At 49.8% G+C, this 16,439-nt stretch overlaps 1 protein-coding gene across 3 annotated transcripts in view; it reads right to left on the bottom strand.

Moving 5' to 3' along the window:
• TGFBR3 (transforming growth factor beta receptor 3) overlaps positions 1–16,439 on the bottom strand; it is a 179,071-nt gene that overhangs the window by 15,411 nt on the left and 147,221 nt on the right. For all 3 annotated transcript variants that reach the window (XM_072968230.1, XM_072968231.1, XM_072968232.1), the window contains 6 exons: positions 16,056–16,390; positions 15,566–15,718; positions 12,866–13,006; positions 12,535–12,693; positions 7,652–7,951; positions 4,947–5,067 (listed from right to left, as the gene is read on the bottom strand). In XM_072968230.1, coding sequence (XP_072824331.1) covers positions 4,947–5,067; positions 7,652–7,951; positions 12,535–12,693; positions 12,866–13,006; positions 15,566–15,718; positions 16,056–16,390 — 1,209 coding nt within the window. The remainder of the gene's footprint in view (positions 1–4,946; positions 5,068–7,651; positions 7,952–12,534; positions 12,694–12,865; positions 13,007–15,565; positions 15,719–16,055; positions 16,391–16,439) is intronic.

The raw sequence follows: 16,439 nt of genomic DNA, 5'->3' as shown, positions 1-16,439 counted from the left end.
GGCCTGTGTGACAGACGGCATCGTTTTAAAATCCTTACTGGATTTATGTCGTGACCTCATCCTCTTGCCCCGCCCCACACAGGGCCTCCTCACAGAGAGAGCAGAGCAGACACAGTCGCCGCTCACGTCCCCAGAGCGAGGCCGCTCCGTGACTTCTGTGCATGGACGACGACAAACCGAGGCTCAGAACCGAGGTACAGGACTTTCTCCTCTAACGTGCTCCTTCCAGAGCCCCCAGCAGCCCGTGTGTAGCTGAGACGGTCGGAGCACGCTGGAGCCCCGTCACCGAGCTGGCATGGCGAAGCGCGAGGGTGGACCTCACAGTATTTACTTTTGGTTTAAGGGTAAGTTTGCAAGAGAGGGGTCCCAGCTACTGCTGCAAAGAGAATTTTGACCACAAAGACCCCTTTACAGAAAGAACAAGCTACAACCAACGTTGTGCTTCAGGTATTTTCCGCACTCCGAGCAGACCTCGGCCTGCCGCGAGAGCCAGGGCTGCCCTCCTCGGGACTGCTAGGCATGGCTTTCATGAGAGGGGCACCTCCGGGGTCGCGCCTGAGCGGCTGCCCGCAGCTTCTGGCCTCCGGCTTTCCGTTCAGCTCTCCTGAACACAACAAAGACCGGGCAGGCCCACAGGGAAACGAGGGGTCTAACTGGCACCCACGCCTTTTGGTACCTGGCAAAGAGGGAAGGGTGGGGAGATGAAGAAGCTCAGGCAGGGGATTTAAGGTACCGTTTTCAATAACTTTACTGCACTGAACATGAATCTCTTCCCTGGGTTCCTTCAGTCTTGATGGCATTCATTGCAATTGTCTGCTCACTTACCTACATCCTTCTGCTAGACCAGGGGTTCTCACCTGGGGGCGATTTTTGCCCACCCTCCTCCCTCAGAGGACGTTTGGAAATGTCTGGAGACATTTTTGACTGTGACAGCTGGTGGTGGAAGGGTCTGCTAAGGCGTCTAGCGGGTAGAGGAGGGGGTGCTGCTCAACACCCTACCATTCATGGGACAGACCTCCACCGCAGAGCTACCCGCCCAAGACACTCGTGGTGCCGAGGCTGTGAAGCCGCGTTAGATTGTTAATGCCTCAGAGACAGGAAGATTTGGTTCCTGTATGCCAAGCACACAGTAGGCATTCAATGAACACTTTTTTGGAATAAATAACCACAAATATCATGTGTATCTTATGCCTGCATGCATACCTACAGCTCAGCCTCCAGCAGCTTGCAGAGCAGTCTTCCTGAATGACTTGGCTCGGGGCTCCCTACGTGAGATCTTTTGACAGATCTCAATTCTTGGAGGTGCATATGGGAATAGCCGTTGATAAACGAAACGTCTGGGTTTCCTTCAAAACAATCCAGGGGCAAGAAGCGATAAAACAAGACTGGCTGTGGGCTGGCGACTGTGGCCACCAGGTGAAGGGCTTGTGGGAGTTGATTCAAGTATTCCATCTGGGTTTATATTTGAAATTTTCAAAAGTAAAAACTTTTCAAAACATGAAGCACATCGAATAAAAAAATTTCCTATGATACCACCCCCTCCCCGGGTACAGGCTTAATGTCTTGGTCTGTTAATTAAGCATTTCCACCATCTTTCTACTCAGCTTCCCCTCATCTCTGCCTCATCCTGAGGACAAAACCTGGCCAGTGCCTTAGAGTATTTTTGTTCTGGAAAAATCAAATGTGTTCCAAAAAGTAACGCCTATCTTGGATTAATTTCCAACTGACGTTCACAACTTTCCCTTCCACTCCCCTCTAATCCCCACAAAAAAACGCAGCTTGGCTGAGACGTTAAGAGGAAGGAAAGGAACTTAACATTCACTGAGTGCCCATGATATGCCAGGTGCTGTCCTGAGCGCACTTACACTTTTAAAAAAGTTATGTGGTGGAAATATGAAGAAAATTCGGTATTTTAAACACGTAACTTGCTAAGAATTACATATTGTGTATAAATCATGGCAAATTTGAAGATGTTCTGTTGTGCCCATTTTTTTAAATATATGCCCTAGATTTCAGAGAAACGATTACTTTTCCCTTTCACTATTAAAGAAATAATCGCTGACGTGGTGTAACGATTTTTATTACATAAGCCCAAGTATTCTCAAATGCTATAAAAGTGGCCATGGCATCCAAAGCAAACAGCACTGACACGCCTGCACTTCAAAATGTTTCACGAAACGTGGCAGGATGGCAGCGCCTCAACTATTTCAATTGTTTTGCCATAAACCGTAATGTGTACGAACTATTCCTGTTTCCTGGGCTTTTTTTGCTACAATTCAGCGTCTCAGAGCTTCTCCTATACTTCAATGCTCTTTTAATAGTTTACATGCTTCCCAACACCTTAATCCTTTGGGGAAACAGACATTTCTCCTAAAATTCTTCATCTTCTTTTCAGTTCATAATGATCAGAGCCTACCTGGGTGCTACCGTGCATACTAATGTGACAGGGCGTGGACGGGGGCAGAAACGGGGTGTGAAGAGGCAGATGCTCACGTTGCTTGCAGTTTTATTGTAAGCCAGAAGCACCCTCTGCCAGGATAAGGCACGGGGTCTGGATCGCAGAGCCTGGATTTAAACCCTAGACCCATCACGCAGTCACACGTGGTGTGACCTTGGCCAGGTTACTTGCCCTTGCTCCATTGCTCCATACTGTACCTGCCTCATAAGGGGCGCTGTGGATTACAAACCGTCGTCCACGTAAAGCGTTCAGCACAGTGCCTGGAGCTGGGTAACTCAGTGAACACTGGACCAGCAACCCATCAGCATTGTTACCTTTCATCGAAAGTCTCAGCAGCAGAACGACCCTAATGCTGCCGGTCCCCAGGGACGGAGGGACCATAGGTGCAAAGGGGGGCTGCACGGCTCATCAAAGCTCCGTTAAGAACAGTGGTGCAGAGGAGGGACTCGGAGCTGTTTACCTGCTCTTGGTGGCCGACTCCCTGTCCACAGAGGGAAGAGACCCCACCTGCGATGTCCCCGTGTTCTCGGCAGTGGCAGCCGCAGAGCAGCGCTTGGGCTGGTGTGAAGCTGAAGCCAGAGCTCTACCTGCTGCCCCAGAAAACCCAAGTGCTGGGAAGTAAGGTGGAGCAAATGGGCTGCAAGAGCCGAACCGCGGCGGGGTCTCCCTGGGCTCCGGCGTGGTAAGAGCGCCGTCAACCATCCCACTGGCCGGGAGATTTCTACCCCAGAAGTTACTCCCAGGGAGAGACCCATCTGCCCTCTGCCAGAGACAGGACGGTGTCTGCGTCTTGCCGCAGTGACACGCAGGGCTGTCGGCAGGAGGAACATTCACGGCCCCATTGTTTGCCAAATAAGCCAATGCTATCAAACAGCCACATTCCCTTTATATGTGATTATTTCAGTTCACTGCGAGGCAGAGGGAAAGGCGGACTCCAGGGGCCGGCGCTGAGGAGAAAGCTCTTAAGAGTCAGAGGAAAACAAGCATCAGAGGCGAGAGGAGGCGCTCAGGAAGCCAAAACCTGCCGGGAAGCCCGGCCCATTCAGCCCGAAGTTAGGAAGCACATCCGCGTACGGCCCCGGGGAAGCCGGCCCACAGCCTAACCGTCTCAACGTGTTCACCAACCCTGAGCAATAAACTTTCCTCACCACGTGCTTCTCCCCTCAAATCTAGTCTCAATTAGCAAATCCAGGAACTACTTTGATATTTGGTAAAACTTTCCTCTTGCACTTTTATGTAAAGAAAACATTGAACTTTCAGCTTAATTACACACTAAGTTTAAATAAAAGTAATTACCTAATTTACAAGAGGAATTACTTAGAAAAATACCACCAGACTTAAAAGAAGAACGAATGAATTACTGGAAGTCACACTGCCGCAGTGTTAGTGCCTACTCATCGTCTGGCGTAGGGAGAAGCAAGCCGCTGCCTCCGACGGCCCGCAGAAGGACTCCTCTCAGAGCAGGCGAGAGGGGTAGAGGGAGCCCGGGGTGGCTGCCGCCACTGCTGTGCCGCTTTCACAGCACAGAGCAGGCCAGCTGTTGCGCAGTTGTGATACACTTTGCAACATAATTCATTTATTCTTATTTATTTCTCCTGGACCCAATAAACAAGAAACTATTCGGGCAATGCACTTCCAGAAAGACTGCGACTGTTGTAACCGTTTCAAGTGGTTGAAACCAACTAATAAAGTAAAACAAACAACAACAACAACAACTTTGCTGAGGAACCAATAAACGTCTGCTACGTACACTTCACACCTACTTCAGGGTGGCTGGGAAATGAATGAAAAATTGTTTTGCTTCACACAGTGTCACTGAGTGTTACAGCTGAGAGGGCCTCTGGGAGTCATCTGGTCCAAGCCTTCTTTTCCAGGTAAAGGAATGAAACCCAAGGTCGTGGGGGGAGAGCCCAGAGTCCCACAGCGGCCAGCCTGGGAAGCTCAGGGCCGTGTGCAGAACCCTGAGCGCTGAATTATGAAAGTACGTTTGGACAGTGGTTCTCACTTTCTCTCTGCTGTGACACCTAAGACAGATGACATTCACGTGCCAACACCCTCCCCAAAGGCATCTGCGATCTTGACAAGGTATTGTGACAGCCTGCAGCCCGCACAACTGTTAGCGGCAGATCACGGAAAGATGGGCCGTGGACTGTGTGCCACCCCAGAGGCCGGGAGGAACGCTAACCCTCTCTTACCTGCTGGAGGAAGCAGGTCTGCATGCAAGGGAGAGCAACACTGTGACAGGGACACCTTAGACTCTGATCTAACATTTGAAGAGGGAATCATTCGCAAATGTGTCATTGACCGCAGGGCACCGGGAGAACCAACTACATAAAAGATTCTTTGGGCAAAGAATCCTTTTCTAAAGTGACTAACTGTCCATTAATGTATCTTTTGAATAAAACCAGACTTTGATTTACAGAATCAGAGCTTCTTCACGAGCAGCCCTCACACCCGTCTTCTCTGGCCAAGCCTCCCCCAAACGCACCTTTAAATTGTACTTCGTGGTGGATCACAGCCAGGGGCTTGGTGAACGTCTTCTTATTCTGCATCATGGCCCAGATCATCGAGGCGTCCAGCGAGGTGCAGGCTTCATCGGGGAGCACACACTGCAGAGGCAGAGCAAAGCAGTCGGGGTCACTCGGAGGGCCGGCAGCAGCCCGGCCCACACAGCTGTGCTGTGGCCCCAAATCACACAGCTCACAGCTGCTCACCCCGGAAAACACGAGAGTTGGGTGGTTTTCAGAGAACCACAAATACTCTGGGAGATATGAGAGCAGGCCCAGTGTATTCTCAGCTGCACTGGGAGATGCAAATATCGCTGGATGGCTTCCCACAAAACAACTGGAGGTTTTAGTGTTATTTAGTCTGAAGAATGAAGAAACTATATGACAACTGTTGGCCCTTCACCAAGCTGGCTTCGCATAAATGGTTCATGTTTGTGATTTGTGACTGTGGGAAACTCCATGCATTGCATTATGAAGGTGACAGATTTTTACATTTGTTGTCCAAAAATATAATCGTGCTGTTGACTGTGTTTGATTTCTTAAATCCTGGTGCAGGCGCATGCAGAATGAAGCCTTCCAGGGTCATCTGCTTTTAATGTCCCAAAATGAAGTCCTGAGGGGTTGTGCCTGGGTGCGGAGGTCAGGAGGTCAGCTGTTTAGCTATTTTAAGGCTCCAAATTTAGAACTAGTGTGCCCAAGCCCGGCGTATCTGTTTTTTAAAATATGAATGCCGAGCAACATGAACACCAGGTACATTTTAAGATGACAACTTTACCTCCGACCTCCCGCCCCCGCCAAAAAACCCCCAAACAAACAAACAAGAGAAGTTGTTACAGTAGGCCTTTTGAAAAGGGAAACAATGGACTTTCTGTGGAGATGAATCATTACTGAAAAGATCTGCATTTTAGGAAAAGCCTCCCTGCCTTCCTATTAGTTCTTCAGTCAAGTAAGAGTCTATGATCCTACCACAAAATCCCTGCAAGACCCTGGGCAAAACACTGAGCTCTCTGGCCCCAGTTTCAACAGCAGTGTTGTCACAGAAAGCACACAGAAGTCACTAGAAACGTGGAAATGTTAGCCACAAGCAGTAAACAGAGGGGCAGCGGTGACAGCTCTATGACGCCGACTGTCATCGCGCGCAGCATCTCATGCGCTCCTCTGCCCAGAGGGGAAACAGCGCTGTCCTGCCAGCCATGCAGATGAGGCCACGCGGCTTCGGCAAGGCCGGGGCTTGCCGCAGGTCCCGTCAGTAAGCTGCAGGCCCTCCTTCTTGGCCCCATGCTCCTTCCACGCTGCCTTGCCTTGGGTATAAATAGTGACTGAAGTCTAGGGTCGCATCCCATGTCATCCTCGGGACTCAGAGCTCTCCTTTGAGCGCTCAGAAAGGAAGCATCAGGGCTGATTTCCACAGGTGAACACCATCCAGCTGGATGGCCGCGGGCCAGGCTCGCGGGGCAGGGGTGACGGCCGCAGCCAGCAGGAAGAGCCCTGGTAACCGCCGGGCCTCCTCCTCTACATCCCTCACTGCTGAACGTCACCCTCCGGCCCCACTGCCCAGCGGGGCGGCCCCCATGGCGCGCTGCCCCTGTGCGCTCCGCCCCAAGCTCGGCGGCCCGGAAGGCGGAGGCCCACACGGCCCAGGCACCGACGTTTCCAAAGGCTAATTCAGAACCCGCTCCGCGTCCCTCACACACACGTGCTCTCTAAGGGCTGAGCCCCTCGCTGTGTGTCCGTGTGCACTATAAAAGTTCCTGTGGCCCGACTGAGAAGCGGATGCCCAGAGGAATGTGATAGTGCAAAGGATTCGGATCAGCAGTCATCCATTCGATAATAACAGTTTTTCCTTCCACCTCCACACTCATCCCTTACAACCCATGTATCAGGGAGAGAGTCGCAGCCATGCGGTCTTATTAACGATGTGGCTCAATGGCCAGACTCTCACACATGGACTGGCGAGCGCCTGCAGGGCGAGCAGTCAGCTCGCACTGCGTGAGATACCTGAACACAAACGCACACACAGTTACATATGGTCATGGCAGATGCCAGAAACAATGCCGGCAGAAGATGCCCTTTGTGGACGAGGCCAGACTAACGAGGTCATCAGCCCTGCAGGTCCCCCTACCGGAGCCGTGCCAGCTAGGTCAAAGGGCTCTGATTCCTGTTGTGGCAGCAGAATGTACTGGTTCAACGTGGGGAGTGACATGAGACAAACACGGCGAACTGGTGTGAAACCAAGAAAAATTAGAATACGTGTTCGCTTCCCTTAGAAGTCCTCATGAGACAAGTCAACCTTGCGATTCACCCAGAGAAGGTCAGAAAACAACTGCAAAACACCTCTCGCGGGACCTGGAGAAATTAATCCTCCCCCGCAGCTCACCCCGCAGCTCTCTGCACACTTGGCACTGCTCACCATCAAACAGCAAAGATAAAGCCAGACTCTCCTTCAGTGGAAAACAGTCCTGGTTTATCCCTCGTAAGATACGACCGAGTAGCGTGCATGGAAAAAAGTTATACCGTCAGGATTTATTCTCTACAACTCCATAAAACTCACAGTCCCTGCTAACACGGACTTTACCACTTCACTTGAGGCAGTTCCCAAACCGGAAACCTCAACCTGCAACAACGTGCGATTCGCGTTCTCCAGGAGGTCGCTGCCTCGCCTACAAACGGAGGCCGGCCCGCTCACCTTAGGCAACCTCTGCGGGTCCTTTTCCTTCTTGGTGCACAGCGTCAGCTCACACTGCAGGAAGAGCAGCGAGGTGTTGAAGACGGCCTTAAACACAAAGCTGAAGCGCTTCTTGTCTATCTCGGCGTGCGGGATAGGAAAGTGCACTCTCTTGGGACTGTAGAATTTCACGGATTCATCTTTAGGACAGATGTTCTCAATGAGAGTGTAATCAGACATCCTATCGGGGTTCGAATACGGAGAGATAAAGCACGTCTGGATGGCGAACCCCAGTTCTTGGTCAGCCTTAGTCACAGACACCTACAGCAGAACAGAGAGGTCAATTCAGACACAAGTTAGCGTCTCACTGTCACTCCAGGCACTGGGTCACATGCCAACGCGGCCCTGCTGATGCGAGACATCACTGTATTTTGGTGACACACATATAGAGTCTTCTTTCTAATTACAAAAGTAACAACACTCTTTGGAGAAAGAGCTGTTTTCCATTTAAACTTGATATGGATGATAACAGTGAGTTATTTAGTTACAGTGCCAGCCTGGAAGATTCTAGCACAAGATGAACAAGTCTCTTCAACGTCCCATAAGTCCTCTGGGAAATTAAACAAAAGTACATCATGTACCTGAAGTAGATTCTCCAAAATAAACAAAACACCAGCCGCCGAAGCGCCTAATGTCATAAGTGTATCGCTTATAAGGCAAGTACTTTTAAAAAATTACTCAAAAAACAAAGAACAGAGGTAGAATCTATTTAAACCAGGCAGGGAAGACCAAATGTCTAAACTGCAGCAAATCAGGGTGAGCCTAAAACATTGCAGTGAAACTGCAGATCCATCTAAAGTCCCGCTTCGCGATGAGCAGGCAGAGCTGGCCTCTGGGGCTGGATGTCAGGCACAATCTGGTGGCGATCACCGGCCTGGCAAAGTGTCCCAGCTTCTCAAAGGTCCAAACCAGACCTTGCCAAGAACTCTCCCTTCACTCTTTAAGCCCAAGGGTATTTTAAGGGAAATCTAATCTGGAAACGTTTCCGACTCATTTACACTTCCCTCTTACAAAACATTTATATGGGCCATGTCCAAACCTTGTTAAGGCTCTTTTCTTTAGAAACAGGAAGTAGTGTTTGGCCCAGTGTAAACAGAATTCAAATCTCAACTGTCCTAACTCAGCTAGAATCCCCAAACAGACTAGACTCTCCATTTGGCGACACGTGGATGCCTGTGTGAACTGCCTCTCCCCTCTACCGCCTCGTTCCTTGACTAAACCAAGGATCCAAATAAACACTTTAGAAGTAAGGTTGGTCCTTAACCACAGGCCAGTAGCCCCAGAATCCCTTCAAGAGGCATGAAGACACAAACACACTTTCCAGTCTGAGATACCCGGGGGAAATCCCCGACGTTGCCTGGGGCTTTTAGTCCCCGGCACTGTTTTGAAAGATTCCTATGTGGTTACCTACAAGACACTCAACAGTGAAGATGATTATGATAATGTCATTTTGTTGTGCCTTAAAGCTTAATCTCTCAGAACAATCTTGTAAGATAAATATTTTCGTCTTCATTTTATAAAGGGAGGGAAAACGGAACATACAGGATAGATGACTTGTTCAAAATCACATCTAGCAAACGCTGGGTGAAGCCAAGGCTTGAGCCAGGTCTTCTGATCCCAAGTCCGTTTCCCCTTCACTGGTTCACTGTGGCCACAGGGTCAGTTCAGGCAGCTCAGGGTGTGGCTGAGCACTCGTAAGAAGTCTTTCCAGGAAGCAGTATTAGGTAGTCTGTAAATAGTCACGCTTCATCATTTTTATAGTGTTTCTGAAAAATTTGACATTTTATCTTGAAAAAATGGCAAATATCTTATTTATTAGACAGCATCCTTTATAAACAACGAGTTTATGCTGTACGGCACATGGAGCTGTATTCAATACCTTGTAGTAACTTATGATGAAAAAGAATCTGAAAATGAACATACGTGCTCATGTACGACTGAACTATTATGCTGCGCACCAGAAACTGACCCAACACTGTAAAGTGACTATGCTGCAATTTAAAAAAAGCACCCTTTAATGTGAACGCAGAACCCACAATGCAAAAATGTGTGACAGAAGAAATGAAACCTTCTCTCTAATGTCAAAGAAGGCACGCAATGGCAGAATGCGTAAGGGTCCCAAAAAGGTGTTCAGGAGGAAGAAATACTGCCAGCAAATCTCTCACTGTGCCCTGGCCTGGAAGCAAGCAGCAGCCGGACTGCAGGCTGTGGGGGGAGTCCAGCGGGGGGAATTAGGGACCAGGGGGAACTAGGGATGGGGGGGATCTAGGGACCGGGGGGACCTAGGGATGGGGGGATCTAGGGAGTGGGGGGAACTAGGGACGGGGGGAACTAGGGACAGGGGGAACTAGGGAGTGGGGGGAACTAGGGACGGGGGGAACTAGGGAGTGGGGGGAACTAGTGGGGGGAACTAGGGACGGAGTGGGGGGGGACTAGGGACTGCTGCCCACACGCGGTGAACACTGAGCCTCAGTTTCTTCACCCGCAGTATGAGGGCACCAACACTTCCCAGATACAGTGACTGTGACCATCTGTAAAGTCAGAATCACATGCAGACAACACAGTTCCCTGCTGGTTCATCAGTGCCAGCTAGTAGCAGTACTATTCTAGATTTAAACTGGGGGTGGTATTTTTTTTAATTCCCCAAGACAAATGAACTAAAAGAAAAGCAGCCAAGTGTGTGACCAGCTGTCCCCCAGAGACGACCAAAGACCAGGGGGCAAAACGGACAGTGTCTTGGATGAAAGGAAGAGCCCGCGCTCTAGAAGGAAGAGAAGATTCTGGGAGGGGAAGCGATGAGAACGGCCAGCAGAAGAAATCTGGAAACAGTTCTTTAGACGAAGCCAATGATTCAGGAAGTTTTACTTACTTTCCCCAAATAAAAAAAAAATCTCTTAACTGTAGTGGAGGCCAACATGGCTGCTTTCCTATTTAGCAAAATATTTACAGATTCTATCTCATATTTTAGGTGGTTTAAACAAGTTTAAAATAAAACACTTAAGAACATTTCCCCCCTCCCCAAATTCTCCTCAGTGTACTTGATACTCAAAATGGCAGCAAAAAGATTTGGTTCATTTTGTGTGTGTGCATCACTTGACAATGTCTCTGATTAAACTGAATTATGAACAACATAGATGATACATAAATGGGGAAATAAGAGTGAAAAAGAAAATGTATTTCAAGTAAGCCAGCACTGGGGGAATGGGGGAAGAAAGCCAAGCACTCAGGGCAGGGTGCATGAGGAAGACTGCCACTGGTCAGCGTAAGTCAGCAGAGCCATACATTGGCAAAGCCAGGCACACATCTGGGAAAGAACAAACTGCAATTAAGCAGTGCCCCTAAAACCCACAGCACAACAGGGAGTCACTGACCAACCGCACACGTGGATTGTGCAGCCGGAAAAGCAAGAAGAAAGAGATGGTCTTGGGTGAGGAGACGGCCCTGATCAGGGACATCACGAAGAGAACAGTACATCTCCCCCAGCAGAGAAGGACGGTAGGCCCGAAGAAAGAGAAGAGCTCTCAGAACGGGGAGGCAGAAACAGGAGACAATCCAGGAAGACGTCCCGAGCCAGCAGGCTCCGTCCCAGAATCAGTACAAATGTGAGTTATTTGTCTTTCTGAAATAGAATTATGTGCGCTGAAGTCACTTTTAATATATGGAAGTTTCCCATTTTGGCCCCGTAAGCTTCTCCCTCTTCCCACAGTGAAGGAGGACACCGGTGTGCAGCTCAGCACCAAAACCAGCTCAACAGAGGACCGTCTCCATGTCAGGCCAGCAGACACCCTGGGACCTTCTCTGGAGTCCAATCTGTGAATTGGATCTCTGCGCTGCGAAGAGGTTACGTTTTCTCCCCTTTCAAATGGCACTTAGGGGATAGACGGCAGCACACAGTGGATAACTGCATGGGCTCGAGTGTAAATTCCCACTCAACTCCACTAGGTCCTAATTGCGTGACCTTAGACAAGTTTGTGCCTTAATTTCCTCATCCATAAAATGGGGATATTAACAGTCCTGTCTCACAGAATTGCTTTGAAAGGTAACTTTCTCTTTTACAATTCTTTTCTGGTGGGGAGGGGCTGAGGTAATTAGGTTTTTAATGGAGGTACCGGGGATTGAACCTGGGACCTCAGGCATGCTAAGCACACGCTCTGCGACTGAGCTGTGCCCTCCCCCACTAGAATTCTTCTCACTGAGCTTGGCACAAAGCAAATCCATAATGAATGTTAGCTGTCCTTATTTCAGTATTACCACCATGACCTAATATTGTTGTAATCACTCCACAGATTTGTGCTACGTGTGATTACTACTGTCATATGTAGGAGACAGTTTTAGTAAATTTATAGATGACTTTACATAATGATCTAGAAAAAAAACAATTTTCATGAGATATGGTGGCACACAGTGCTTCACTCAAAAGTGTGCGCAATTTAAAAATAACGTGAGGTGGTCTGAAATGTTCCTTGGTTAACTCTCATGTTGCAACTACTGAACAGCTGTTCGAAAAATGCCGAGGACAAAGCAAGGACAGGGCTTCATCAGCATTCACACTGCTGATTTTTCTTTTTTAAACATTCATCCATTCATCTATAAAATACTCTCTCCATTTAGCATAATGTAGAGAATCCTGAAATTTCCTTCTTTAATCAGAAATCAACCCAGAAGCATCTTCAGAGTCAAGCTCTGGCACCGAGCTGGTCAAGGCCTCAAGGAAGAGCAGGAAGGGTCTGCTCCAGGGAGCTCCTGCCCACAAGCGACCACACACCAGCGCTAACCTGCCAGCCTAGCGCCGACCTACCAGCCCGGCACCGACCTGACAGCCCACGCCGACGTGTGGCTCTCACCTCAACATAAATGTGCCCATTCTCGGCCACCGAGAAGACTCCCTGGGAGGGCACCAGAAAGAGGTCAGTGTTGTACAGCTCCATGTTGAAGGTGACATTTCTGGTGGGCGGGTCCTGGAAGCTACTGGGATTCCTCACTTGCCGCAGGCTGCAATTAAACTAGGAAAAAAAAGAAAAGAAAAAACAGATGGAGATAAATCACAGTCAGAAGAAGCTTTAGCCTGTAGCTTTATGAGCTTTAGCCTTTAACACCTGATTTTAGTTTCCAACAGCCCCCAACTAAAGCCAGCTAGAAAGGAAACACTCCCTGCGAACTACGAACAGCACCCACCACCACGACTTCAGGGCGGCTGGAGAAGGAAGTTTCTCCTTCATCCACATCTCCCGGAAACCCATTATCGCCCGACTCCAGATCTTCATAGCCCTCTGGCCAGCCACTGCTGTCCCCAGGCGTTGGGGCCTGCATCACAATCTGAAAGGCAAGGGAAGCACGGACAGCGTTAGAGTCCCATGCGTTTGTCTCTGCCCCACGCAAACAACCAGGTGACTACAGTGCAGAGGCAAACTGGAGATCTGATGGCAAGTCTTTTTTAGGTTTTCATCCTCAAAGAAATGAAAAATAAGAAGCCCAATGCACGTTAAAATTAAGATTTAAACTAAAGGGGGAGTCACAGCTCAGTGGTCGAGCGTGCGCGCAGCATGCACAAGGTCCTGGGTTCAAGCCCCAGCACCTCCACTAAATAAAATAAAATTCTAAAATAACCCTAATTACCTCCCCATCAGAAAACCACAACAAAACAAAGATTTAAACTAAAATATATATTTTTCCCTTGTGAAAAAAAGCATAAATTACTTCAAACAGTGGGGAAGCACCAGGCACTGAGGTGAGGTCGGATGCAGTTGTCCACAGGACCCCCTGTACTGTGGGGGGGGGGGGGATTCTCCTTAGGAACCTGAAAACTCTAAGAAATAGTCAGAGTTTGGCTAATCCAAGGAGCGTTTGTTACTTGTGTTCATCAAGATCTGACAAAGTGTGGTTTGAGTTAGAAGCAAAGGACCTAATGTTTACTACTGAGCCACTCCCTCCTCCTCTCTTCTCCCGCGCTCCTCCACCCCCCACGGCATCTTCCGTGTGGTGCACAGATGCCAGCAAGGGCAACTCGTTCTGTGCCCCGACAATCTAGCTTCACGCTGCTTGAAATGATTATTCTTAGGCTAGTTCCAGATAAGATGAACCCCCACCCCAAGGACCAGTGCTCCATAAATAAAATCCTGATTTCTTTGCATATGTGGGATAGTTGTGGCTTTTGTTTGTTTGTTTGATTTTTCACTCCATGTCCTTAGGTCGTGAATATGTTACTAAAAAAATATATTGTAAGTCTGAGAATTATTATAAACAATTATAAGTGGAAGAAACAGTCAAAATAGTCACTGAAGACAGCAGAATGGGAGTGAAAAACAGAAAACGGCCTCTGTTCTGTGCCGGGTTCTCAGGACAGAGTATTGATGCAGCTGAAGCGTTAGGTTATTACCGTCGCTACCATAATTACAAACAAACAAGCAAACAAAAAACGAGGGGAAGGGATAGGCCTTTCTCTCCTGAGGCAGATGCCCCTTTTTCTAACTAACAGACAGATTACCGTGGCCTCTTATTGGCATTAATTTAGATACAAGTTTAAAATTCCAAAACCAAGTATACCAATAATATACGACAGTCATTCCATCTGGAGAAACTGGGTGACTGCAAGAAAATCAGTGCTGGAATTCACAGGAGAGTGTTGCTCGTAGAAGTCAAAGGTTAATGAATGACTCCAGTAACAAAGGGGAATTAGCTCCTCCAGCCTAGGGTCGGGGACGGTGAGGGGGGAGGGGTCGGGAAGCTGGGCTCAGTCCTGGCTTTGCTCTTAACTAGCCCCTTGGATCCAAGCAAGTCTCTCAGCTCCCTGGAGTTCAGTCTCCTCACCTGTGAAATGAGGAAGTTGAGTGAGGTCATCTTAGGGTTCTTGCCAGCGCAAACATTCTAAGACCATCTGAGGAACAGCAAACTTGGCTCACAGGAGTCAGCCCCCACATGAGCCACCCCGACCAGAGTGCCAGGCTCGCCTCTGGATGGGGCGAGTGTATCAGTTGACTGGTGGTGGAATGAACGCGCTGTCGCAGCCCCCCCACCCCATGCCAAAGCTGGGGCAGGCGCCGAGCGCAGACACACGGCATGCCAAAGCTGGTCACAGGGATTTTGAGCCCTCTTGCTACCGTCAAAAGTACCACTCAAATTGCAGAATTAGCACTTTAAAGTCCTTTTGAGATTCCATGTTCAGATCCCTTTAACACCCCCTGCTGAGTGTCCATCTCCACAAGAACAGGGTTAATCTTTAGAGGAAAGATTTAGAGAGCTGCCAAGACTGACACCTGCAAACTGAAGGGCAGCTCTCGCAATGGCTCACCATGCGGGGCGTCTGTGGGCTCCCCTGCTGGGTAACTTCAAAGTAGAAGTTTTCTTCAATTTAGGGTCCTCCTTGGAGATGGAGGGAGATCGAACAACTCCCTAAAGGCCCTTTTCAGATTTCTCTCCTCTGGCTCTTTTGTTCATGAGGGAGAAGTCTTCCCACTTCTAGCCAAGACCCACGTGAGGCCAGATTAGCTCGGCGTACAGAGGTGCTCCCCACAGCCCACAGGCTCGGATTGTATCCTCACGCGGACCAGGCCGCTGGATGCCGCAGCTCAGCCAGGGATGGTCATCGTCACCCCCCAGTGAGCCCTTGGTCACGCGGAGACGGAAGGGTGGTGGGAGGGATCAGCACAAGTGCTCCAGCCAAGAAAACAGGGCCTCCCTCCTTCCACAGACTCCCCAGTAAAACAAGAGAGCTCAGGGTCAAAGTGCATCCCATTTAGTTGAGAACTCACACTTGGCTTTGTCCGGGCCTGGGGTACACGCCCCTCCTCACTTTCATAGCAATTTGAAGACTAATTTTAAGGGAACACCCAGCAAGGCTCTGGAAAAGGGCAAAGCGCTGCCCTGGAGGACACTCACAGAGTTATAGTAAACCACGCCGTCAGGCGCTGACCGCCGGTGCCACGTCCCGCAGCCGTCCAGGGGAGACTCCAAAATGAAGTGGGTGCCATTCACCTTGGCCTTGCAGGCAGGATCCAACAAGGTGAGCTCCATCCCAGAGTGGCCACTGGCCTGAAACAACACCACCAAAAGACATGCGGGGGCCCAGGCAGCTCTAGGGCACACAGCTGACACGCTTCGCCTGCTCTTCCGAGCAAAGGCTGCTGGAGGCCGGGCTCCCCACCCCCCGCTTCCAGCCTACCACCTTTCAACAGCCCAAGAATTGTGCTTGTTGGCCTTAGAAATTCAATAGCAAAATATTGACACACAAGGATCTGGAGCCCCCTCCCTGAGAACAACAGGGTCGAGGCTCAGGAGCTCGAAAGTGGAAGAGCTAGAGGGAACCAGCGCACGCGGACAAGCGCAAGTTGGGGGGGTTGGCTTCTCTCCTTTAAGAAACGGCACTGACCTGAAAAGAGTCTTTTTCTACAGCCACAGTCATCTTTTCATTGTCACATCGGACAGACAGGGCAACATCCATGCTCCCCTGCGCTTCCTCGGGCTCCCTGGGACCAGGAAACAGCTGCAAGCTGGGCATGACAGGGTCCTTTGGCCGAGGGACCCCGTCCTCTCCCCCATCCTGCCGGCCTCTCCTGGCGATATCGGGGAAAGGAAAGGGGAAGCCTCCGTTCCGGCCTCCCCCTCCCCGGAGGGGCGGGCTGTCCGGGGCCGGCAGGGCGCCAGGGTCCAGCAGGATCCGTAGCTCAGGAGGGATGGTGTGGACTTCCTCATCGCTCATCTCCTCTGGCGGTAACAGAAGAAGGCAGAGCACCATCAGCGTTTGCTGCCAGGC

This window comes from Vicugna pacos, chromosome 9 (assembly GCF_048564905.1).
Source record: "Vicugna pacos chromosome 9, VicPac4, whole genome shotgun sequence".
NCBI classification, from domain to species: domain Eukaryota; kingdom Metazoa; phylum Chordata; class Mammalia; order Artiodactyla; family Camelidae; genus Vicugna; species Vicugna pacos.
Note: the sequence above shows the minus strand (reverse complement) of the source record. Positions and strands in the feature narration are given on the sequence as shown.